This window comes from Lissotriton vulgaris, chromosome 1_1 (genome assembly GCF_964263255.1).
Source record: "Lissotriton vulgaris chromosome 1_1, aLisVul1.2, whole genome shotgun sequence".
NCBI lineage: Eukaryota > Metazoa > Chordata > Amphibia > Caudata > Salamandridae > Lissotriton > Lissotriton vulgaris.
In genome coordinates this window covers 2,109,661,035-2,109,685,865 of record NC_141685.1, presented here as the reverse complement: position 1 = coordinate 2,109,685,865, position 24,831 = coordinate 2,109,661,035, and the positions used below count along the sequence as shown (strand labels likewise).

At 44.2% G+C, this 24,831-nt stretch overlaps 1 protein-coding gene across 2 annotated transcripts in view; it reads right to left on the bottom strand.

Moving 5' to 3' along the window:
• The window catches only part of CRACR2A (calcium release activated channel regulator 2A), a 930,414-nt gene that overhangs the window by 560,445 nt on the left and 345,138 nt on the right, over positions 1–24,831 (bottom strand). For both annotated transcript variants that reach the window (XM_086921478.1, XM_086921488.1), the window contains one exon: positions 6,142–6,388. In XM_086921478.1, coding sequence (XP_086777604.1) covers positions 6,142–6,351 — 210 coding nt within the window. In that variant the 5' untranslated portion in view covers positions 6,352–6,388. The remainder of the gene's footprint in view (positions 1–6,141; positions 6,389–24,831) is intronic.

Sequence of the window (24,831 nt, the reverse complement as noted above, 5' to 3'; positions counted from 1 at the left end):
CAAGCCGGGCCGAAGACGGCTGAAATGCCAAAAACCGGTCCCCGGTAGCTTGTCTCCTTTCTGGTGAAGAATTGGCTTGGTAGTTTAGTCTGCCCTGTTCCCATGATGCACTGGGCCAGGGACAGACTGATTTGCATATAGCCAGGTTCTGAGCTGGGATGGTGCAGTGAGATAAATAACGGTGATGGATCAAGCCCTGATCTTTGGACTGGGTAAGAGTGGTCTGCTTAATTCAGACACTCTGTTCATCACCACCCCCTTTTCTGAATCGTTTTTGGCCACTATAGGTGTGGCAGGGTATACTCAGACATGAGTCCCTTTCTCACTGCACCATCAGGATTCAAGCAAGCCGGGCCGTAGACGGCTGAAATGCCAGAAACCGGTCCCCGGTAGCTTGTCTCCTTTCTGGTGAAGATTTGGCTTGGTAGTTTAGTCTGCCCTGTTCCCATGATGCACTGGGCCAGGGACAGACTGATTTGCATATAGCCAGGTTCTGAGCTGGGATGGTGCAGTGAGATAAATAACGGTGATGGATCAAGCCCTGATCTTTGGACTGGGTAAGAGTGGTCTGCTTAATTCAGACACTCTGTTCATCACCACCCCCTTTTCTGAATCGTTTTTGGCCACTATAGGTGTGGCAGGGTATACTCAGACATGAGTCCCTTTCTCACTGCACCATCAGGATTCAAGCAAGCCGGGCCGAAGACGGCTGAAATGCCAGAAACCGGTCCCCGGTAGCTTGTCTCCTTTCTGGTGAAGAATTGGCTTGGTAGTTTAGTCTGCCCTGTTCCCATGATGCACTGGGCCAGGGACAGACTGATTTGCATATAGCCAGGTTCTGAGCTCGGATGGTGCAGTGAGATAAATAACGGTGATGGATCAAGCCCTGATCTTTAGACTGGGTAAGAGTGGTCTGCTTAATTCAGACACTCTGTTCATCACCACCCCCTTTTCTGAATCGTTTTTGGCCACTATAGGTGTGGCAGGGTATACACAGACATGAGTCCCTTTCTCACTGCACCATCAGGATTCAAGCAAGCCGGGCCGAAGACGGCTGAAATGCCAGAAACCGGTCCCCGGTAGCTTGTCTCCTTTCTGGTGAAGAATTGGCTTGGTAGTTTAGTCTGCCCTGTTCCCATGATGCACTGGGCCAGGGGCAGACTGATTTGCATATAGCCAGGTTCTGAGCTGGGATGGTGCAGTGAGATAAATAACGGTGATGGATCAAGCCCTGATCTTTGGACTGGGTAAGAGTGGTCTGCTTAATTCAGACACTCTGTTCATCACCACCCCCTTTTCTGAATTGTTTTTGGCCACTATAGGTGTGGCAGGGTATACTCCGACATGAGTCCCTTTCTCACTGCATCATCAGGATTCAAGCAAGCCGGGCCGAAGACGGCTGAAATGCCAGAAACGGTCCCCGGTAGCTTGTCTCCTTTCTGGTGAAGAATTGGCTTGGTAGTTTAGTCTGCCCTGTTCCCATGATGCACTGGGCCAGGGACAGACTGATTTGCATATAGCCAGGTTCTGAGCTGGGATGGTGCAGTGAGATAAATAACGGTGATGGATCAAGCCCTGATCTTTGGACTGGGTAAGAGTGGTCTGCTTAATTCAGACACTCTGTTCATCACCACCACCTTTTATGAATTGTTTTTGGCCACTATAGGTGTGGCAGGGTATACTCCGACATGAGTCCCTTTCTCACTGCATCATCAGGATTCAAGCAAGCCGGGCCGAAGACGGCTGAAATGCCAGAAACCGGTCCCCGGTAGCTTGTCTCCTTTCTGGTGAAGAATTGGCTTGGTAGTTTAGTCTGCCCTGTTCCCATGATGCACTGGGCCAGGGACAGAATGATTTGCATATAGCCAGGTTCTGAGCTGGGATGGTGCAGTGAGATAAATAACGGTGATGGATCAAGCCCTGATCTTTGGACTGGGTAAGAGTGGTCTGCTTAATTCAGACACTCTGTTCATCACCCCCCCCTTTTCTGAATCGTTTTTGGCCACTATAGGTGTGGCAGGGTATACTCAGACATGAGTCCCTTTCTCACTGCACCATCAGGATTCAAGCAAGCCGGGCCGAAGATGGCTGAAATGCCAGAAACCGGTCCCCGGTAGCTTGTCTCCTTTCTGGTGAAGAATTGGCTTGGTAGTTTAGTCTGCCCTGTTCCCATGATGCACTGGGCCAGGGACAGACTGATTTGCATATAGCCAGGTTCTGAGCTGGGATGGTGCAGTGAGATAAATAACGGTGATGGATCAAGCCCTGATGTTTGGACTGGGTAAGAGTGGTCTGCTTAATTCAGACACTCTGTTCATCACCACCCCCTTTTCTGAATCGTTTTTGGCCACTATAGGTGCGGCAGGGTATACTCAGACATGAGTCCCTTTCTCACTGCACCATCAGGATTCAAGCAAGCCGGACCGAAGACGGCTGAAATGCCAGAAACCGGTCCCCGGTAGCTTGTCTCCTTTCTGGTGAAGAATTGGCTTGGTAGTTTAGTCTGCCCTGTTCCCATGATGCACTAGGCCAGGGACAGACTGATTTGCATATAGCCAGGTTCTGAGCTGGGATGGTGCAGTGAGATAAATAACGGTGATGGATCAAGCCCTGATCTTTGGACTGGGTAAGAGTGGTCTGCTTAATTCAGACACTCTGTTCATCACCACCCCCTTTTCTGAATCGTTTTTGGCCACTATAAGTGTGGCAGGGTATACTCCGACATGAGTCCCTTTCTCACTGCATCATCAGGATTCAAGCAAGCCGGGCCGAAGACGGCTGAAATGCCAGAAAACGGTCCCCGGTAGCTTGTCTCCTTTCTGGTGAAGAATTGGCTTGGTAGTTTAGTCTGCCCTGTTCCCATGATGCACTGGGCCAGGGACAGACTGATTTGCACATAGCCAGGTTCTGAGCTGGGATGGTGCAGTGAGATAAATAACGGTGATGGATCAAGCCCTGATCTTTGGACTGGGTAAGAGTGGTCTGCTTAATTCAGACACTCTGTTCATCACCACCCCCTTTTCTGAATAGTTTTTGGCCACTATAGGTGTGGCAGGATATACTCAGACATGAGTCCCTTTCTAACTGCACCATCAGGATTCAAGCAAGCCGGGCCGAAGACGGCTGAAATGCCAGAAACCGGTCCCCGGTAGCTTGTCTCCTTTCTGGTGAAGAATTGGCTTGGTAGTTTAGTCTGCCCTGTTCCCATGATGCACTGGGCCAGGGACAGACTGATTTGCATATAGCCAGGTTCTGAGCTGGGATGGTGCAGTGAGATAAATAACGGTGATGGATCAAGCCCTGATCTTTGGACTGGGTAAGAGTGGTCTGCTTAATTCAGACACTCTGTTCATCACCACCCCCTTTTCTGAATCGTTTTTGGCCACTATAGGTGTGGCAGGGTATACTCAGACATGAGTCCCTTTCTCACTGCACCATCAGGATTCAAGCAAGCCGGGCCGAAGACGGCTGAAATGCCAGAAACCGGTCCCCGGTAGCTTGTCTCCTTTCTGGTGAAGAATTGGCTTGGTAGTTTAGTCTGCCCTGTTCCCATGATGCACTGGGCCAGGGACAGACTGATTTGCATATAGCCAGGTTCTGAGCTGGGATGGTGCAGTGAGATAAATAACGGTGATGGATCAAGCCCTGATCTTTGGACTGGGTAAGAGTGGTCTGTTTAATTCAGACACTCTGTTCATCACCACCCCCTTTTCTGAAACAAATTGGAATTAAGCATAAGGAATATGCCCTATATCAACCTGAATCCAACAGAGTTGGAGAAATATTCAATAGGATTCTGAAAGAAGCCATACAAATGGCAAAACAGGATGCAAAAGACTGGAGTAAGGACATCTAGTCTAGGGTTGAAATATACAGCCTCATTCCACATTCAGTTACAGTGAGGGTTCAATTTGAATTGTTTTAGGGAGGCAACATAACTCTTTTATATTCCTGCCATAGGTTTGCCAATTTATGGAGAGGGTGGTGAAGGTTGATGATGAATGGAAACACAAACAACAGTTCAAAATGCAGCAGAGGAAGGAATACTTAGATAAGTGATGGTGTGATGCTGGGTAAGAATAAAAGTACCACTGGGATCTCAACAGGGAGCTAAGTTTGGATCACCATTGAAGGTGGTCAAACTGTTTAAAAAAGCAGTCTAGTGGGAGGAAAAATGAATTTGGAACTTGAAGCGGGTGGTGGTTCTTCTGATACAAGGGGAGTTGAAGTTCAGGCAAAGAGGATGAGTGAATATGGAGACATGAGCAAAGATGAATATGGGGGATTCCAACATAGTAGCAGGATCACAAGAGTTCCTCTATCTCGAAAAGATTATGTGTGATGTGTAGTCTACATTGTATATAAATAAAGCTACATTTTCTTTTCATTTTGGATATAGGTATAGTCAGAGGGAAATAAGCATATTGACATAGAATAGCCTTATGAAGTGTGTGTTATTGTAAGTTTTAGAACATGCAACGGTTATATGTTACATACCCCCGGTAGTAGGTGTAAATAATGGGTTATTATCTGAACTTGAAATGCGATCTAATTGTAAAGCGCTCTGACACCCTTGTTTTTGGGCCATGCTTGCGCTAGAGGAAACATTGAATAAATAAAAAAATGTTTTTTTAAATAAGATAGAACATAGTTATGTAAAGAAGTATCGCTTAGTAAATATTTCAGAAAATATAAGGGTGATGGTATTAAATGTTAAATTGAAAAAGAAGGGAGAAGTGTAGTATCTTGGTAAAGATAATCTCATGCACAGAATTTAAGGGTTGGAATCAGAATGGTGGATTGCTGAGCGGCTAAGAAGGGTGGCAGCCATCTGGATTCTAAGGTTGTCAGTTGAGACAGTCATCCGGAGCTGGTGGGTGGATGAGGCGTCTGTTGAATGTAACTTTCAATAAAACCTTTAAATGAAACTGAAGAAGCACCTTTTCTACACTTTACAGAAAATGTATTAGGTCACTGTGTCCCCACGTAGACCTGTGCTTCTTACAAACAAGTAATCACTTTATGAAAGAAAAGGTCATGTTTTATAAATACATGTTCCTTGAAAGGACAACGAGGTTTCAGAAGGCACTTCGAAAACTGAATAGACATTTAGTCATGCGGCCAATGATGAGGCTGAAAATCATTAGTGCGGAGAATGAATGTATATCGATTACTGACGCACTGTTATTTTTATTAGCATAATGTGAGAGGTAGGAATTAAACTTTAAACAAAAATGGCAAAATGGGGGAAAACTGCAAGATGGAGTGAAAAGAAAGAAAGGGTATCAGTGAAACTGAGATCTCTTCAGATGAGGTCATTAAAAACAAGTACAAAAAAGGAGTGTCCTCCTTTTGAGACAATGCTCTTTGCAATCCTTAAAATTACTGATGTGTTATTACATTGTTGTAGTGGGATTTTGCGCGCAATGTCTGAAATACTTCAAAATGTATCCAACAGATGTTGTGAAGAATTATAATATGACCAGATTGTGCCACCGTCTGATCAAAGAACATTGTTAAGATGCACTGAATACGATTTCAAAGGTTCTTGCCGCGCGGCATTGCAATCCTGAAGTGCTCTTTCCAGCTAAACCTTCGTCCAAACTAGAATGCCACATAGAACCGCTGGAGCTGAGCCCTCACATCGCGGCTCTGGTAAGACACTGCTGTGGGCAGAATGAAGCAGCCCGGACCAGACGAAGAAGTGTGAAGCAGAAAGAAATCCGTCAAACCTCGCTGCCCTCCCAGGTCTAATACACTTTTTCATTCATATTAGAGAGGGCAGAAGACGCGTCGCGTTGTTCATGGCAAGAATCGCAAACCCTACAAGACTACACTGAATAAATACACTGAAAATAAAATATATTGCAATATTTTTTCATCTCATTCGATACTTTAGTGCACTTTAAAAACTGCTGTCCATTAACATCCGAATTTTTCTTGTGTCTCTGTTTAAGTGTATTGAACTTATATTGCATTACGAAGAATTCGTTCGATGATATATTGTGTTACACTGTACAAAACTGTAGAAGGTACAATAAGTAAAGAAGTATTTTATGAATGTGTGTTGACTCTAAAATAAGACACTTTTACACACATTGCAGCTCCGAAATAAAAAAGAAAAAAACACTTTGACCATACCTCCATGTCGCGGCGAGTGATGAATCCTTTGTTCTCAATGTCACATAACCGGAAGAACTCGTGCGCTTTCCCCAGCATGTCCATCTGTCCTGGGCCATCGTCCGCCCCGCTCCACTGGGCCTCTTCCGCGGGCCGCAGAGCCTCGCCGCCCCCGCGGCTTCGGTCACTTGCTGCAGGTCGGGGCTGGGATGGATGCGGTGAAGCTGCCATGGCACTTAGTCCTAAACTCTGGTCCAGACCCTGGATGCTGGAGGTAAGAAGAGGAGCGCATGAGAGCCTCTCTGATGCTCGCCCATCTCTTAGCAACCACCTCTTTAATTAGACGCCGAGCTCAGAAGAAAAAGCTTTTTGAAAAATCCCCACTTCGGTCCGTTTTTTTAAGCTGGACTAATATGCACAACAAACTGTGACGTGCAAGGGGCGAAGCAAATAGGGGATGTCGGGCAAAGCTTTGAATTATGCGTTTGGCTAATTAGTCGCCCTGAAATAACCTAGGCTCACCCACTGGAGAGGATGCTTCAAAGCATACAAACAATGAAATCGACAAAGTAATAATAATTGCACAATGTATGGCTCTAACACAGTTTAATCTTACAGGAGGCATTGCATTTTTAATTATGCATGATTGTTTGTTGTCCATACTGTGAACTATTATTAAAAAAAACTTTACTGTTTTACAATGAGGAAAAACCGGGAAGTTCAAATATGAAAATGCCAATCTAGGCAGTATTACTGCAGCAAGCACTGTCTGGCGGCTGTATACTGTGGGATGCACACTGCACCACAGAACACCTGCTTCATTCCATCTCCATCCATCAGTAGCACAGGCACAGGGGAGACCCTTTGTACCCCCTCGGGATCCCAACTTGCTTTCTTTGTTTCGAAGCAAGGAGATGTGGGGACTTTAAACAAGAAACCTTCTCATGTACCTTACTGCTTATTCAGTAAGATCGGATAATTATCTGCATGGTGTGGATAACACAGAGGTTACAGTCATGTTCATGTGGCTATAGTTGGTCAAATAGAAACTGTGTGGATTATTTGTAAAGAGGAGAACTTTAGGCATAGTAATAAGGATTGTGCAAAAAGAAACAAGAGACTACTGAACATGCAAGTGTGAAAGTGAACTGGGTGCATTAAACCGTACCAGGCCGTTTACGATTGCCTCTTGTTTACGAGTTGTTCGGTTATAGTAATGTGCTGTTATTAAGTTAATGATTACCTCAGGTCTTAGAGTGACTAATAATCTAACTGAGACATTTTAAAATATGTTTTTTTAATGTTAAAATATACAATTCTAGTATAGATGACTTCACAAAGCGCAGCCAAGGGATCTTTAAACTGCCTGGCAGCTTCAAAATATCTTGAATTCCTGCTCTATAGGGGGAAACTTCTACATATTTGATACCAATATAATAGTCATTGGCTACAAATTTTCCGTTGTATCAGCCCATGAGCCAAATCTATGCAGACAGAGACCAGAGGGGTAGTCTGTGGCAATGAGAGGAGGGATCTCAAAAATGTTCTCTCAATTACTGTTAAAGAGTACAATCGGCATAACCCTATGTTTATGCACCATGCAAGGTCGCCCCTTGAGCCTTGACGTTATATATTTCACTTACTGGAGATATGGCTCTTGGCTGCATGGCTTTGTACATCCTCACTATACTAGACGAGTGATGGATAAAGCTGAAGAATTGTTTGCATCTGAAGAAGTCAAGTCAGACATTGGGAAAGCCTTATACCCAGATACGCTAAGTTTTCCACCTGTTTGATCTCAGCTTTGCCAATGTTCACCTTAACTCTAGGGGCTTTGGCAGTGTTAAAAATCAAAAACTTGTTTTTTGAGCTGTTATGCCTCAACCCCCACTCGTGGCAAAACAGGTCAAACTTTCTTAGCAGGACTTGGAGGGATTGTGATAGCAAGAGGATGTCCTCAAGGGACAGGAATGCCCAAACTCTCTGCTCTCTTAATCTGCGTGCATTAAAGCCATCTTTATCGGGATATTTTAGTTCTTCATTGACATACAAGAATAGTGTTGGGGCTAAAATTAACCCTCAGGACCTTAGAACGCTCAGTTGATTGGCCATCTTTACCCCACCTGACTTGAGCATGGTACTGGCAGCGTAGCCACATTGATGTAGAAAACGAATTGCCTGTTAGAGCTATCTCATCCCACACAGTCCATAGCTTTGACCCGGGAATAAGGCCGAGCAAAAATGGACAAAGGAGGCATATTACCAGCATTTGTTGATCATAATGGTCTTCCAAGTGATGGTACCCAACTGGAAGACCCGATTGATTTTACCAGTGCCCAACCTGAACTCCACCTAATAGTCTGACAAGACGTTATTATAATTGATCCAGTCCTGCATCAGGTTCAGTATCTCTTTACTGAAAACCTTCTGCAGGCTGTCCAAGAGACTAATTGGCTGATATTTATTGGGACAGGACCTTGGGCTCTTTTTAGCTAATGAGATAATCCCTGCAGCGTCTCATGAGCTAGGCATGCCTGTCACCTCCAGAATACAATTTGAAATACATATGATATAACAGGCCTAGATTCCTGGATGTGCCAAATATAAGTCACCTGGGATTTTATCAGGTCCCGGAACTTTAACAGCTGTAATACTTTTAATTGCACGTAAGGTTTCGCTAAAGGGTATGGCCAATGGAAGCAGTAGCAGCTGCTACCGAACAGGGATTGTGGAGCGGGGGATGGTGGGAAATAAAAAAAAAATAGAAAAAAAGCACTTTCCTATTCCGCCGGCTGCCGCCTCTTCTTCCTCTGTCCTCTTTCCGCAGGAAGCACCCAGCCTCCCAGAATCCCCTGACCAATCACAACTCTGCCTGCTGTGGATTAGCTGGTTTCCTTAGGCATCTACCTTCATGAACCATCCCCAACCGATACTCTCTCCTGGGTCATTTATTATGCCAGGGATGCCTCTTTGGTCATGCATGAACTGGTTTCCAAAGTAATGCTGAGATGTGAGAGCTGACAATTGTAGTATTCTTTTAGTCTATCTCTCCTTTTGATCATTTCTATGCTGGTTCGCTACAGAAATCCCTTCTTTTCCTGCATAGATCTAATGAGCTCCTAATTTGTCTGGAAACCTCGGTATAGTCCCTCCAGTGCATCTGTGCGGCACATTGCTCTGTTCTAGCGCAAACCCTATTTGGTACTATCAGCTGAGACTGTTGTTGTACTATGGAAACGTTTTTTTTCTTTTTCTATTGCTCTGCTCCATGTGGGACACTTACCTATTTTCAAAATAAGTTTAAGCACCTACAAATATTTTATGTGAAATGTTTTTATCAATTGTGAACACCCTCTCTTAAATCACACATTTCACTTTAACTCAATGAGATTCTTCATAGAGCATTCTCCCAAGGCCCCCTTTCTGGAATTCTCAACTTCCCTGCCCTTTTCCAATACAGAAAGAGCTCTACTTTCTACGGCCGCATGTCTATTATGACAGACAATAGTGGTTTCTGGAGGAACTTCTAATGCCTGGCAAAGTGCAGATGTAGGAGTAGTGGCATCTTCAGAATTTCTATCTGGCAATACTATACTATAGTATCAAACATATCGTGATATGGTGGTCTTCTCATTAGATTTGGCACTATCATCAGAATGCTGCAGGTTTAGGGTAGTCTGGACTTCTATTGCGTTGTTAGTCTCACTTAGCGCACAATTACTAATTGCTGAAAGTATGTCTGCCTTTTTTTTTGCTTTAGTTGAGACAGGGGCTACCACAACCTCTTTACGCTGCCCATTATCCCTACTCGTAATGCTTCCTTGCAGTCTGAAGATACTATTGCTAATAAAAAGCAAAAGAGTCCAAATTTACTTTTCTACAAGCCTAACATCCTCCCAGTACGTCTACAATGTACAATGCTCGTATAGATTTAATGTAAGGACATTATTCAGACCACATTATAATTAATTGCAAAATAATCTATAATAATGACTCCAGAATTAAAATAGTTAAAATAAGCAATTACTTCTAAACCACTCAATAGTAAAATGGATCACAAGTTAGTACATAGAAATGTAGCCGAGCCACTTGAAGCACCTTAAATCATCAATCCACCTACCCTTTTTAAAAATGCTCATTAAATCATTAAACAACCAATTTTGATCACAGAACAGCATTTTAACCTGTAAACATTAAAGGCCGATTCATATACCGGTGGGAGGCCCACCGTTCCGCCATGGAGACGGAGTAAATGACTCTTTCTCCATAACTGACAGAGAGCCGGCCACATTTCTAAATGACCGCCATGCAGGTGGTCACTTGTAAAAGGCATTGGTAGCAACCGCAGTCATGGTGGTTCCTGTCAAAGCATTTTACTCCTTGTCACAGGGCTGCGTCACCAGGACGCATTCCTGTAGCAAACAATAATCCTTTGTTTCACAAAGAAAACGCCCAAAACTGGATTTTTTTTTTCAAACGAAAAAATATAAAAGAAAGCTTGCCGCCAGGTTTCACCTGAACAGTTTGTCAGCTAACATTTACTCGTATTAATTGACATCCCAATTGAAAGGCACCAGACCTGATATATTTTCTGACCGTTACTTTCCACATTTGTCAATTACTCTTTTTCATATGATATACATTTGTAAATTTTCATCGTCCAGAGCAATATCATTTTTAAATTTTTACGATCTCATATCGGTTTAACAATATAATTGTATGGTTTGTTTGCTTTAAAAGGTATTTTACCTTCCGTGCTAAGTGAAGAGACATGCTAATATCCCCTTGAACTCTATTGGTTGGAAACGTTAAGCGTTATGGGCAGCTTGTTATCACTACTCATATAGTTAAGGCTTCTAATCAGAGTCTAGTAATATTGATGTGTAATTCAGTCCATTTCCAAAGTAGACAGTCATGTTGCATTTGGCTAATTATCTTCTGCTTAGTGTTCTCCCTAAGTAGGGTTTGCCCCTATATCTTTACCTCTTTCAGAAACATGAAGAGTTAATCTTCATCCCACTGCACAAATACGAAATTCATCTATCCAATAATGTGACTACTGTATTAAGTGGCTGAAAGTGTAGCATGTTGCACATTGAGGACATTGGTTTGTTTTTGCTATTTTTATGACAATTGCCCTTATTTAAGTCATGATCTGTTTATTACACCATCAATACCTTTTCAGTTTCAGGATCAAGATCATTGTTATTTCCATTTCCCATCGTGATAAGTTTTAAAGGTTGTCATAATGGTATGATTATGAAAACGATTACCTCTGGTCCCTCTACCAACCATGTGTCCAGGTTTGAAGTAATAATATTGTACAGTGTATGTGACATATACATTATTTTCCCTTTGGTATAACCAACCCTCATTTTGCACCCTGTCTGTTCATGAACCCGCATACAACTGCTTACACACTACCCTTAATTGCCTAATTGGCATTTTCTAACTCTTTGTATATTCTCCAGGGGTTTGCATCCTGTCCCACCCTTAATATATCGTTGGATTTCAGCCTGTGAGACAAGTTGAGAATTAACAATAAAATATAAAAAATTAATTCCGACTACTGAAATGAATTTTTAAGCCATAAGACCTCAAAATACCTATAGTCTGTTTTTAGTGAAATATGAATACATGTCTAACCATCTGAATAGGGTGGGACTCCCATCTAAACCCCCAGGGCAGTTGGACAAGTTTGGCCACAGCAAACAGAATAGTCTGAACCGTTTGCAGACTTAAGGTCCGCCCACCAATACATTTGGTGAGCGGACCACAATATTGGCAGGGAGGGAACTCCATCACTGTTGAGACAGATTACTCACTCTGTCAATATGTAAATCAGGCCCTAAATCTCATGTAACCCTAGTTGCATAATGAGAACACAGGTTTGCTAGACTGCTAGTGTAATACCAATAATTAATCAAGTGTCTGGAGTTACAAGAGGGCTGGAGCAATAACAAACACATAGAGCTCCCCTTGGACTCCTCCACAGCCCAGAAACGTCTAGGTAAACACAATTAAAAAAAGAGAGGACTGTGGCCGCAGGCCTCTCACATCGCCCTCACCTGGTCAAACAAGACAGTTCCCTGGCAGGCATAGAGGGATGGCTTAACATCAGTTTTCCCGTTGGCCATTCGAGACTAAAGAACGTTTGTTACTGAGTCGCTTCAATGCTAAATAAGAATACGGTCTCTCCAGCTCTATCCGCACAGTCAAGGCAGCAGGACTCACTATTCCTTCCAGACTGAGGAAAACAAGGAGACTCCTTAGTTCACACAGAAAGGATGAAGAACACTATTATGGACTGGATATAAAGGGAAGAGAGGACAAGCATTGGCGCAGCCAATAGGTCTCGCCTTTGGGACCTCAGGAGTGTTGAGCCATGGATGCTGTACCGCCAGGTATTGAAAATAACCCTTGGGAACAGGGCTGCCTTTTTTTTTTTTCTTGAGCATCTGCCAGTGGAAAATAAATGTTGGAAGGCATTGCTGATGGAGCTATTATGCAGTCCCAACAGAAAGGTTACACTACATATGTTGATTAAAGAAATTAATTCTGACCCGAATGTAAAGTTCCCCAGAAGAGAGGACTGTGTCCCAAAAATTGGATTCCAAATGTAATTTCAACGAAAAGTGAGTACATTTGGTGGCAATTCTAAAATGTGATTTACAATTTGTAGCTGAATATGACCAGGCCACGAGTTAACTTGAATTGTGTACCAGAAGATACTGTCCAAAGTCTTTCCTAACTAAAATGGGAGTGTATTTTGGACAAACTTAAATTGTCACCACAAAGCCAGTGCACAAGTCAAAACACTGGTAACAATGACATACAGTACATAACAAGGGTAAGCACATGCCCTTCTCAGGTTAGATTCACTCTTAAACAGGTTCTACGTGCAAGACAGGTGCAGCAGTAGTGCAAAATGTACTCAAGTATATGTGGTCCAATCGTGTGGTTAGGTTGTTAGTACAGTTAGTACCTTCCTTATTATGCACAATTCACTTCCTCTGCAACAGTTCATACCAGAATGACTGAAATGCACTGGATAATGTCATATCAATTCTGTAGACCCATCAGCATGTTTTCAGCATCTACTTTCAAAGGCACTTAAGGCCATGTTAAACATCACTTAATATTCACATCATGGGGACTGCACATTCAGTCGGTTAAACATAAAAGTATGTTTAACATTATCTAAAATTATAAAATGTCATTGTATTCCTAATTTGTTATCTTGGGATAGGAGCATGTGAAATTCCCATTAACCCTGGACCTCAAGAAAGAGCCATTTGAATGTTACAGTTATGTCGTAAGGTGATGCGCAGCCACATAGTCAGCCGCGTCCCGTGCAGGTAAGAGCGGTGGGCGGTGGGGCCGGTGTGGGGGATTTCAACATACGACTGCGAGGGGAAATTAAATAACTAATTAATTTTCCCTGGGGGTCGTATGTCAAAATCCCCCCCATCTCTTTTACCTGCATGGACCGCAGATGCACATATTAAGTGAGCAAACCTACAGCTGGTGTAGAAAGAGAGACAGATCTGGTAGGGGGGAGATCACCGGGCGATTTAGTTGAATACGTCAGGAGAGAGAGCGAGAGAGAGAGAGGATGTCTGGGAAGGGAAGGGGAAACACCTGCAGGTGCAGAAAAATATGTCTTGCAGAGCAGATAGGCATATAGGAACATCTGACAGAAAGAAATAGCTAGACTTGGAGCACCCAGCAAGTCAGAGAGACATTAAAAATATGGCAGGAGAGATTCATTGGCAGAGGTTGAGGAGTCTTCCTAGCAGAAATAGAGAGAGCTAATCGGAGATCTATTGCAAGGGAGAGAGATAGCTATGATAACTGCTTGGGGTGGAAAAATAGAACCAAGCCTGAGGCCTTTGCCATGGAGAGAAGGCTAGAGATAGGTATGCCTAGGTACTTGGTATGAAGAGACAACACCTGGCAAGCACTGGGGAACCAGGGCAAGACAGCGATAGATTGGGGAAACGTGGAACGGGAAAGAGGGCACCTACTGTGTGAAGTAGAGAGCTACCCCTTGAGAGGTAGTATGGAAAGAACAGCTGGAGTAGAAACACTGGACTAAATATGGGGCACTTGTATATAACAAAGAACACCTGGCCCGAGCTCTTGAGGACAGTTGAGAGCGGGGAAAAAGAGAGACCTGTGACCATTAGGAGAGGACATGGAGCGCATAAAACAGAAACATATCTTTTAGGAGAAGGAGAACATTTGGCAGAGATGACATAGGAATAAGTAACTAAACCTGTGGCACCTGCCAGGGAGAGAGGACATATGAGGGGCTAGGGGTTAAAGCTGACAGAAAGCGAGAGAGTATGATTAGAAGAGAGAAAATACCTGACAGTGTGAGAGCAGACCTGGGGCACCTGCCAGGGAGAGAGGACACATGAGGGGCTAGGGGTTAAAGCAGACAGAAACAGAGAGAGCATGATTAGCAGAGAGAGAATACCTGCAGGGTGAGAGCAGACCTGAGGCACCTGCCAGGGAGAAAGATCAACTGGAAGAGAGAGAGAGGGAGAGAATGCCAGGCATGGGAAGATAAACAAGCAGACCTTGGGCATCTATCACAGAAACAGAATATACGGAAGAGAGAATGAACATCAAGCACGGGGAGATAGGCAGACCATGGATACTTGTCAGGAAGAGACAGAAGAGCTGGCGCCTGGTGAAGTGAATGGATAAGGGACCTATGTAAGCTAGAGTGAACACATAGAAGAGAGAGAGAAATACTACAAGGCATTTTGAGATAGGTAGAAAGACCATGGGCAGTTGACAGAGCAAGAGAACACCTGGAAGAGAGAGAATAGCTTAAAGAGAGAAGAAACTCTGATTACTAAGAGAGAGAGAGATAGACTGGTCTTGGGCAAGTGTTAGGGAGTGAAACACCTGGAAGAGAGAGAGAGAAAATACCCAGGAAGATAACGCCAGTCATGAGGAGGTAGTGAGACTTTAACAATTATCAGAGAGAAAGAGCATGGGGAGAGATTTTGATCTATATGGGATACCTGTAAGGGAGAGTGAACACCTAAACTAAAGAGAGATATTGATATATTGATATGTTTTGTAAAGCATGTGAAGGCCAATGGCGTCTTGGCACTAATGTGATCTGCTGACTAAAGGATCTATTGCTGACCAGCCTTAGATCTCAGTATTAAGAATTGGAAAACAGACCGGTTTTAAGACATTGTCTGAAGGTTAGAAACTTTGAATGACTTCTCAGCTGTTCTGGTAATATGTTCCAGAGATGGGTTGTGGTGTGAATAAAGAGAGATCTAAAGGAATGGGGAGATAGACAAACAAACTTTGGGCATTTAACAGAGAGAGAGAATACATGGACGCAAAAACACCCAGAAAAGAGAGGGATCACATGTGTGCGGTGATAGCGAGACCTTGAACATTCTGTCGGGGAGAGCGAGAACACTGGCCCAGGGAGAAGGGCAGATAGATATGAGATACCTGTAAGTGAGCGTGAACACCTAGAAGTGAGAGAGATGGCACGGGCATGGGGAGATAAATAGCCTTTGGGTACTTGTCAGGGAGAGAGAACACCTGCGAGAGAGAACACTGTGAAGCGAGAGGGCCACCAGGCATGGGTAGGTAGATTGAAGAACGATGGCATGCGTCAGGGAGACAGAGAACACCTGGAAGAGAGACCTGGGAAACTTGCGAGGGAAGACACCCCATGCATGGGGAGGGGGATGCATAGGCAAGGGATACTTGTGAAGGGGAGATAACATCTAGATGAGACAAAGAGAAAACGTCTGGCATGAAAATAACTACACCCCCGGCTCTAGTCGAGAACAGAGAGACCCTGGCAGTTAGACAGTCCTCAAGGACACATAACGGGTAGAGAGGATACCTAACAGACTTTAGGGGCACATATCAGAGGGGAGAGGACACCTAGCAGTTGCTTGGAAGAGCACCTAGCACAGACGGACAGATGGACCTGGGCACCACCAAGTACCTGTTGCTGCATAGAAGGTTAGGCTCCCTGTATGGTGGAAGTACAAGCAAACATGGCAGGGGTCAGATTCTACACAGCCCAGAAGTTGAGAGGGGTAAACACAGCTGCGCATGCATTCAACAGTCTTCACAGAGTTTTTAAAGGGGCCGGGGAGTATTGCCTTCTTATTACCAACTGAACCATGCTGCCCATACATTGGAACACAGCAGTGGGCGCAATACGCATTATATAGATATACGGCAAGGGATATTGTCACAGCAGCCCATATGGACACTTCTCAGACAGCGAATGCCACCCGGTATCGTCTAGCTCACATTAGACGAAATCACCCTGGAAAACTTATTGCGACCGGTGTACTATAGGGTACGAGGTTGGTTCACTAAGGCATCTGTCGAGTTTATGACATTTACTGACAGTATTTTCTTAGTATTTTGCAAAGCAGACAAACAAGCAAGTAAGCAATTTAAAAAAACAACGGGATGAGAAGTTTGTGGGGACTGGGAGAACGTGAAAGCAGGGCGGGAGAGAGGCCGAGGAGGCGGTGGAACAAACAGAGAGGGAGATGTACGGGCGCGGACAGTGTGCACATGGATTCTACAATATAAAAAAACCGTGCCCAACACAAAGATCAGTGAGCAGAGCCAGAAAGAGTGGACAGAGGCTAAGGCAGCAGGCTGAGGGCGCTGCCCGAGCTTTGCAGAGAGCAGGGGAGCGCCTCCTCTGCTGCTGTAGCTCTGCCCCATACCCCTCAGACCCCGCTAAGCTCTGCTTCCGACTCTCTGGACTGCACAGGAAAAGCTGATACACTAAAAGACAAGCAGCAGTAAACATCTACTGTCGGAGGCGGTGGCATTGGCTTAGTCAAGGGGATGCTTTCTTGAGAACAAGCTGCACATTTCAACAGGCACACCTGGCCATTGAATAGCGTGCTAGTGCTGCTGACAGTCTCACTATGTTACAAGAGGCAAAACAAGCCTGGTGGGTGCGCAGCAAATGAAGCAGCCACACGTCTTTCAATTATGAATATGGCGCCTACAATAAATAAACAAAAAACACAAGTACCTATGAACATGGCACCCAAAGTGAAAAAACAAGAGAACACGCAGCAGTGAAGAAAGATCAAGCACAGCAATTGAAGTGGCCATGAACCATTTATCAAGCCAGCGCACAAGGCAGGGGCGGCTCTAGGCTCATGGTGGCCTTGGGCAGGGAGCGTAGGTAGGGGGCCCTGGAAGAGGGGGTCCGAGCGGGACGGAGCTCGGAGGCCAGTGAAGGGGGGGGGTAAGGGTTTTTGGAAGTGGAACAGAGCCGGAGTCCGCCAAATCCCTGCCGGGGCCACCACGCAAATATGTATCCATCCTCAGAGGATTATTATATTAAGGATATATATTGGCGTGGTGGCCCCTGGGGTTTGGTGGCCCTGTGCAGGTGCACAGCTTGCACATGCCTAAGGCCGCCCCTGCATAAGGTAAACAAAACTCGAACACTTATCACTACAGTCCAAAAACACAAGCAGAGGCAGGCAAACAAAACAAAAGTGTCCTCATAGAGTATTATAAATAGCAAAGAGAACAAGAGCATTTGCAACAGGGGCAGTCCTCAAGGGAGGCTACAAAAGTACAAAAGGAGGGGCTATTAAGCATATTCACCAAACAAAATAAGGCATTTAGGAAGGGCAGTAAGAGGAACTATTGAAAAGGATGGGCGATGCTCAAAGCCCACATTTTACAAACAGCGTGTCTCGAAGAGATAGCGTGCATGCGCTGCCTGGGTGAGACCTAAAAAATCAGGTTGATGAAAATTTTAAGAGAACATTATATGGATGCCAGCAAAAAACGAGACAGTACCACCCTATAAAGGCAAGCGTCAGAGTGGTGGCCCAGCACAGCCTCCTCCGGGCTCTGATGCATGCAGATGGGCCGGCTCTTGGCCCAGGCTATCCCGCGTTGTGGGTATTGGCGCACACTTAAAACAGTGACTGCAGTTGACTTTATAGAAAATTAGAGAACAGGTCGTCTTTTATGATGGTAAAAGCAAAAATAATTTCACCACTTTTTGTCCCAACTTACTAGCAGCAAATTCCAATTTTTACTTTTATCATTTCCACCAGTAGGAAACATAAAGTGCAACATATTTTCGTGGCACACTCTAGATGTTGTTGAGCGAACAGCATGCACAAATAAAGTCAAAGCTAGAAAGTCGGATCATTTGAAGCTAAAAAGCAACAACAACATTGAAATAGTTTCCCCACACTGTAAGAATACATTTGGATTAAAATTCTAACTTTAGCTGTTCTTAATTCGGGTAGGATACATGCAGAACAGTTAAAAAACCTGAGATTTGATTAACGTACTCCTTTGCAGAGATGGTGATATAAACATGTCACATTTTGTTAAATGTGTTGAATATTGTTTAGGTAATTTCTATTATGGGCAATAGTAAGCAATGCTTTATTTCCGTTTTATGTTCTTGTTCTGTATTTTTGCTACCAGAAAGCAGATAGTTTAAAAATATTAACTTCATGATCAAAATAACTAGGCAATCTGTTCCTTTACCGAAATCGATTCACTGATCATCTATTAATGTCAGAAAACACTTTTAAATCATGGTATTATGTCCTTCTGACCTGCTGTGTTGTTCCAACAAAACTCATCTGAATGTAGAAAATGTTATGCATTTTAAAACGTATACTGGGAGCTTGATCTAAAAAAGTACAGCTAAAAAATAATTGGGGTTTAAAGTTCAGGTCAGAGGTAGCTACCCACACTTCTACTTCAGCTCTCACCATCAACTGAGAATATATTGTCTTTGGAGATGAATGGACAGTACACAATGGGGCCGATTCAAATCCTGGAAAAAAAATGTCCGTACGATTTTTATCCGGAGCCATCGCCGTACGATTCGTACCCGTCCGTCCGAGTCGCGTAGTACGATCCGTATTCCGTCAATCCGGCCAAATTGTCGTGATCCGTACGTATTTCAAGGCTGAAACAGTGAACCGTACGACTTGTACACATACCGTACGACCCGACGAGTACGATCCGGACCAGGGTATGAGGACGCGATTCGTACGGTCCACGTCAAGTAAGGGCGATTCATACAGAAAAGCACACAATCACTTACACACCGTACGGTGTGTACACCCCATGATAACAGGGGTACAGTGTGAACTCCTGCGATCTCGGGTTGTACGCACAGCACCCCGCGATCGCAGGGTGTACGCACCGTACACCCAGCGAACATGGGGTATGGTGCGTACACCCCAACATTGCGGGGTACGGTGAGTACACCCCGTGATCGCAGGGGTATGCACTGTACCCCTGCGATCATGGGGTGTACGCACCATACCCGGGAGGGCCGTTTCGTACCTGTTTCGGGGAGAACTCTGCTTTTACGGCTGTTTTCAGCTCCCGTAGAAAAAGGGTCGTATGGTGCATACCTGACACGAATCGTACTTGTCGGGTCGGAAAAAGCATCCGCGAACCGTTCAGATGTCATGTACAGCGGGTTCCGAGGGAGATTCGTATGGGGATTTGATTCGTACGGTCTCTGTACGATTCGTACAGAGTCCAGCTCCTGGTACGAATCGTTCTTCGTTGTATGTATGGGGGACGTTGCAGGGTAGGATTCGTATGGGAAAAACGCTCCGAACGGCTATTCAGAGCGTTTTTTCCCAAATCGGAATCGACCCCAATATGTCACATACTTATGTCGAGACATAAATACTTTGCTAAAAAGGGAAGAAAACAATTTGATTTAGAGTGCTCAACATTGCTTAGTTTTCTAAATGTTGTTATGCACGTACATCTCAGTAACTCGTAAATACTATGTTGAATAGAAATGCTCTGATAGATGACATATTCCATCTCTACTTCTGAGAGTCAAGTTTGGTGGAGCACAGACAAGCAATTTTCTCGTATTGAACTGATCTATAAATTGAACTCACAATGCTAATTAGCTGTCGCCCTTCCAAAAGTACCTCAGAAGGTAGCTGCCATTGGGATCTAGCAGATCATTTAATAAGTTCCTTTGAAATCCCAGTGGAGAGGTAGCTATCAAGGACTCTGGAGGTACCACCACCCAATTGAGGTTCAAGCGCCACAACAGCACCATGTCTGTTTGGAAACTCCAGAGAAGACTCATTTATTAAACAAAACTGTAGTGGATACAGACTCAGGACTCGCCACCAACACATGACGGCCAAATTGATAGCAAAAAACAGAGAAGGTTCAATAGGAGACACAACAATAAGCAAGGGAACTAACCTGATGACCTGATAAAAACCTTGCTTAAAGTTGGTGTTATACATTGGGCGAAAGTCATAAGCTGATAATCACTAGAGGCACTTTAATCCAACAGAAAGAGGAGTAAACATGACAGAGCAATCTTATAAAGAACTGAAAAGATATTACCTGCACTTTGTTTAGGTCGAGCCCTGGCAGCGCATGCGCTGCTCTGTGAGGCATGAGGTGTGGGGTATTTAGGTATGGACTTGAAGCTCCACCCACTCTCCGCCCATATGTTTCATTGGCTTGCGTCATTGTCTGCTATAAACTGTGGCTTTTCATTGGGCAATATGTTTCATAGTCCGTCCTTAGTACAGCCTTGTCTTATTTCGTAACCTCTCATAAGAACACCCCCTATTACGAGTGTTGTTACTCTGTAGATTTTAATTACAGCCTCTGACCACTATTTTCTCAAATAGCTCTGACCTGCCTGTTGTTAGAGGCAGGACATAGTCTCTCCTAATGCTTTAAAAAAAATCTTCATAGCACAGACGCCGAATGCATTTGCAATGCAATAGGTCCCGCTTCTGCGACAGTTTAAGCTATTGGCATTGTAAATGACAATGCCTTTTATGTATCTGTTTTAAAAACAGCAAATAAATAAAAGGCAATTGTCATTTACAATGCCAATAACTCAAACTTTCATACATGTGAGACCTATTGCATTGCAAATGCTTGTTTTAGTCACCCAGAAAGAAAGTATACATGGTCATTGAAAAACAAAGTGGGCTACTAATTTACTGACAGAATTGTGAGGCTAAAGTCAAAGGAAATGAAATGTTGACCCCCATCCCCCGGGGGTTCTCATTGTATTACGTGGGTGCCCCGGTGCCCCTGCGGGGCATCCACTAACCAACAATTCTGAAGCACCTGCGGAGGCCCAAGGCTCGAAGGCCCCAGCTGGCTCCCCACATGGTGAAGTAGCCAGCATTGCCCGGAGTGAGCAGCTGGGTAATACATACATACATTATGTAAGTGACACTGTGAAAACACAACACAAAACGTTGACACATGAAGATGATGGAGGGAAGTGTGACAAAACAATAGTCATGCACAAAATCATTCATTAGGATGAGGATTTCTTTGAAAGAAGGAGTACAAAATGCTGTTTTAACTGAATAAAGGATGCAAGTACTATATGTGCTAGTAAGATGTTTTAATTGTGAAACAAAATAGCTCCTTGAAAGTACCACACGAGTAAGCCATCCGGCGCATGTCATTTCCATTCCATTACTAACCAGTGGCCTAGGAGAGTCTTTTTCTGTCTTATAATGCTAGCTCAGTATTGCCAGGACTGATCAGCCTGCGGCCAGTAGTTCTTGGTTGGACCACATTGAGACAAACTGATTAAGGTATTTCTTACGGATTCATAATTCATGGTACAATTCAGAGGTTGTAGAACAAGCTCAAAGTGGCGTAGTCAACTAAACCTCTAAACAAGACACTGCTAAAGAGATGAGGTCTCTGTCCTCAGTCCATCAGAATAGTTCCCGAAATGATTAAATATGGGCATTTACAGGAGAAAACGAGCACCATGTTTGAATGTTATTCTGTATCACTGTGGGTAGGCTACAAGTTTTTAGAACTGCATCAAGGAAACAGATAAGTGTTGCCTACATGATTCCTTGTAATTACCTTGTTTTTCAATACTGTTTTATATTTTACCTCTACTCAGGACTGAGTCATATCCTTTCCTTTCACTCACTTTTCTTTCAACTGACCAGCTCTGTATCCCTGAACACCAATACTGGTAACAAGATTGTGGCCTTCTACGCTACAGAAAAAAACATTAATGAGCGGCCATACACAAGCAAGAGGTGCTCCTCATACAGAAGGCGCACTACTCTGCACCTCCTCTGAAAATGAAACTTTTGGTCTAAAGATGCGGAATAAACTGTCGATGAAAGCAACCTGAGTTGGAGGATGAGAGCAAGAATATTAAATAGATTCTTTGGTATCTTACATTCCACTAATTGGGGCATGTGAGAAACTTAGACCTATGGATGGATAAAGATGCTTGACCCAAAGCAGGCAGATAAATAAGCACAGGTCTACAGTACTGACATGCAGGGTTCATTTCTCAACCCTTGTGGGTGGGAAGGGTATTCATTAAGTATTTTTTTCTGAACCCACCTTTAGACTATTTTAATGTAGGTCTGAACAATGGTGGATAGCCCCTGCAGCCACTGAGGTGAGGGGGACCCTCGAGCTCAAAGGGGACCCCTCTGGTACTGTGCACGGGTGGCAGGCTTGAAAGGGTCCAGAGCGTGGGGGGCCCCTCTAGGTACTTCCAGGGGGGTCCCCTCAAGTTTTGGTAGGCCATTAGGTCTGAGGGCATATGATGTGTAAAATAATTAGTGTAGAGTCTAGAGATATGATCTCACTTAGGGGACCAATAGTTAGATAGCTTTAATGATGGACAGATAACCACTACACCCATGGCTGCTTCCCAGAGCTAAATAGGAAATCCAGTGATGAGGTATGCCACAAAAGGAGTGCGAGGGCTCATTATACTGTCTTGAGTGCATGTACTTATGACAATTACAAAGACCCCAAAGGATTGTTGAACCTTTGCTGTTATTGACCTTGTGCCAGCCAGCCCTGCTGACTTAGACAAGGAGGATGATGTTCTTATTGGAAAGTATCCACTGAAAGTGTTTCTGTGTTTGTTAGTTCACAGTGCCTCCAAGTGCTATTACTTTAAGATTAATATAGCAAGAGAGGTTCCTTTCCCTCTGCAGACACTGTGATACACTGTACCGTGTTGCCCAACACGATAACCATAATTGTCCATATGCTGGAAACACCCAAGGCTTGAATAACACAGAGCCACAGGGAAAGCCTGGATTTCCAAATGAAAGAGCTATCAAGAGGGTCTGCATCAGCGCAAAGCAATGAGTCATAACCATTGATGCTACACAATATGGAAATCTGTACATGCTTAAAACCGTATCACATTCTAGTCCATGCCCATCGCCACACCCATAAGAACACTCATGAATGTATGATGCTCTCAGACTGCAGATGAAAACCTGCAGGTTCAGCAATTCTCACCACTTCTGTTTGAATCTGTTCTGCACCGCATCCCCTGGTAGGCGCTTAGCTGACAATAGTGCAGCAGGTGCAGGGACACCGGGGACAGGAGTGTAAGGGACCCACTGCACCCTGAATACAGCTATGGTTTACTTTCCAGCGGAGGGGTAGAAGCCTGCTTGTGTTAGGGGCTTAGGAACCATTGCTATACCACTGACCCCTGGAAGCTCAATCCTGCTAGATGTAAGCAAGTGTGTTGTGCTTGACACGTGTGCAGCAAGGGTGTCATGGGTGCTAAAATAAGAAAGGGAAATTGGTCCTTGTCCTCAATGGGGAAGTAAAAAAGCACTGTCATAATTGAGATGAAGTGCGCCCTTCACACCCCTTGGGCCAGGTACGCCTGCCCCTGCGGCATTATTGCCGGTAACACCCCTGGCACCGGCAGCTCCCTTTCCTGCATCCCTTGCTCTGTGCAGGGCTCTCCTGCTTGATGGGCACACACAATGCTAAGCACTGGTGCCCAATCTGTCTTCGAGATATCCCTTCCGGATCAAGAGCTCATCAGACTGGATTACTCCCAAAGTTATTGCTGCGCCCCACAAAAGTGAATAATGAAGATGCCGCTACATGTTGCTGCTGCCACCCTGACTGCGGGACATCAGCGGCATGCCGGAGGGAGGTGCATTACTGGTGCCTGAGGGAAAGGTACACTGCATCTTTATTTACATGATGTGGACTGACTTTTCCAGCCTTCATTTATTGGAAGAACGCATGAAATAGCACCAACACAATCATCTCGAATTATTCTAACGTCATAAATGCCCAGGTAACAAGCAATGAGTGCAAAAACAGTCATTAAAACTAACGCTCTAGTAACTAGTGTCTGAGACACTAATACTTTGATGGTGCTCAGAATGATGGTTCCTCAGGAACGTTCAGTGTCTGGCGCAAAATGTGTCCAGACAGCATACCCTGATGATCAAGGTTATGCGCCTACTGGAGACGTCCTGGGAAGAAGTGGCCATCTATACTTCTAATGCACAATGCAAAAAAACGAGAAATATCCGAATATAGGTACCTGGTGTCCACACAGGTAGGACGAAAATGATGAGCTACATTTGAGCCCTGACTTTATTGTTTGCAAAGTAATCTATGCATTAATAGAGTATGATGCAAAATGTCCACTACAGCAGGGTCACCAAACGACCAGCCTGATAAAAGTTAGTTAGGCACAGTGTAATTTGTAACTCCTTGTAAATGCCTGTAAATGCAGGGAGGGTGGACCTCATGGGAGAACGGACCACCATCCTTGCATTTGTTTTCCCAAATAGGAAGAAAACATTATTAAACGAAACGAAAGAAAACAACCTCTGTTTTCTAAATAGATTAGTGCTG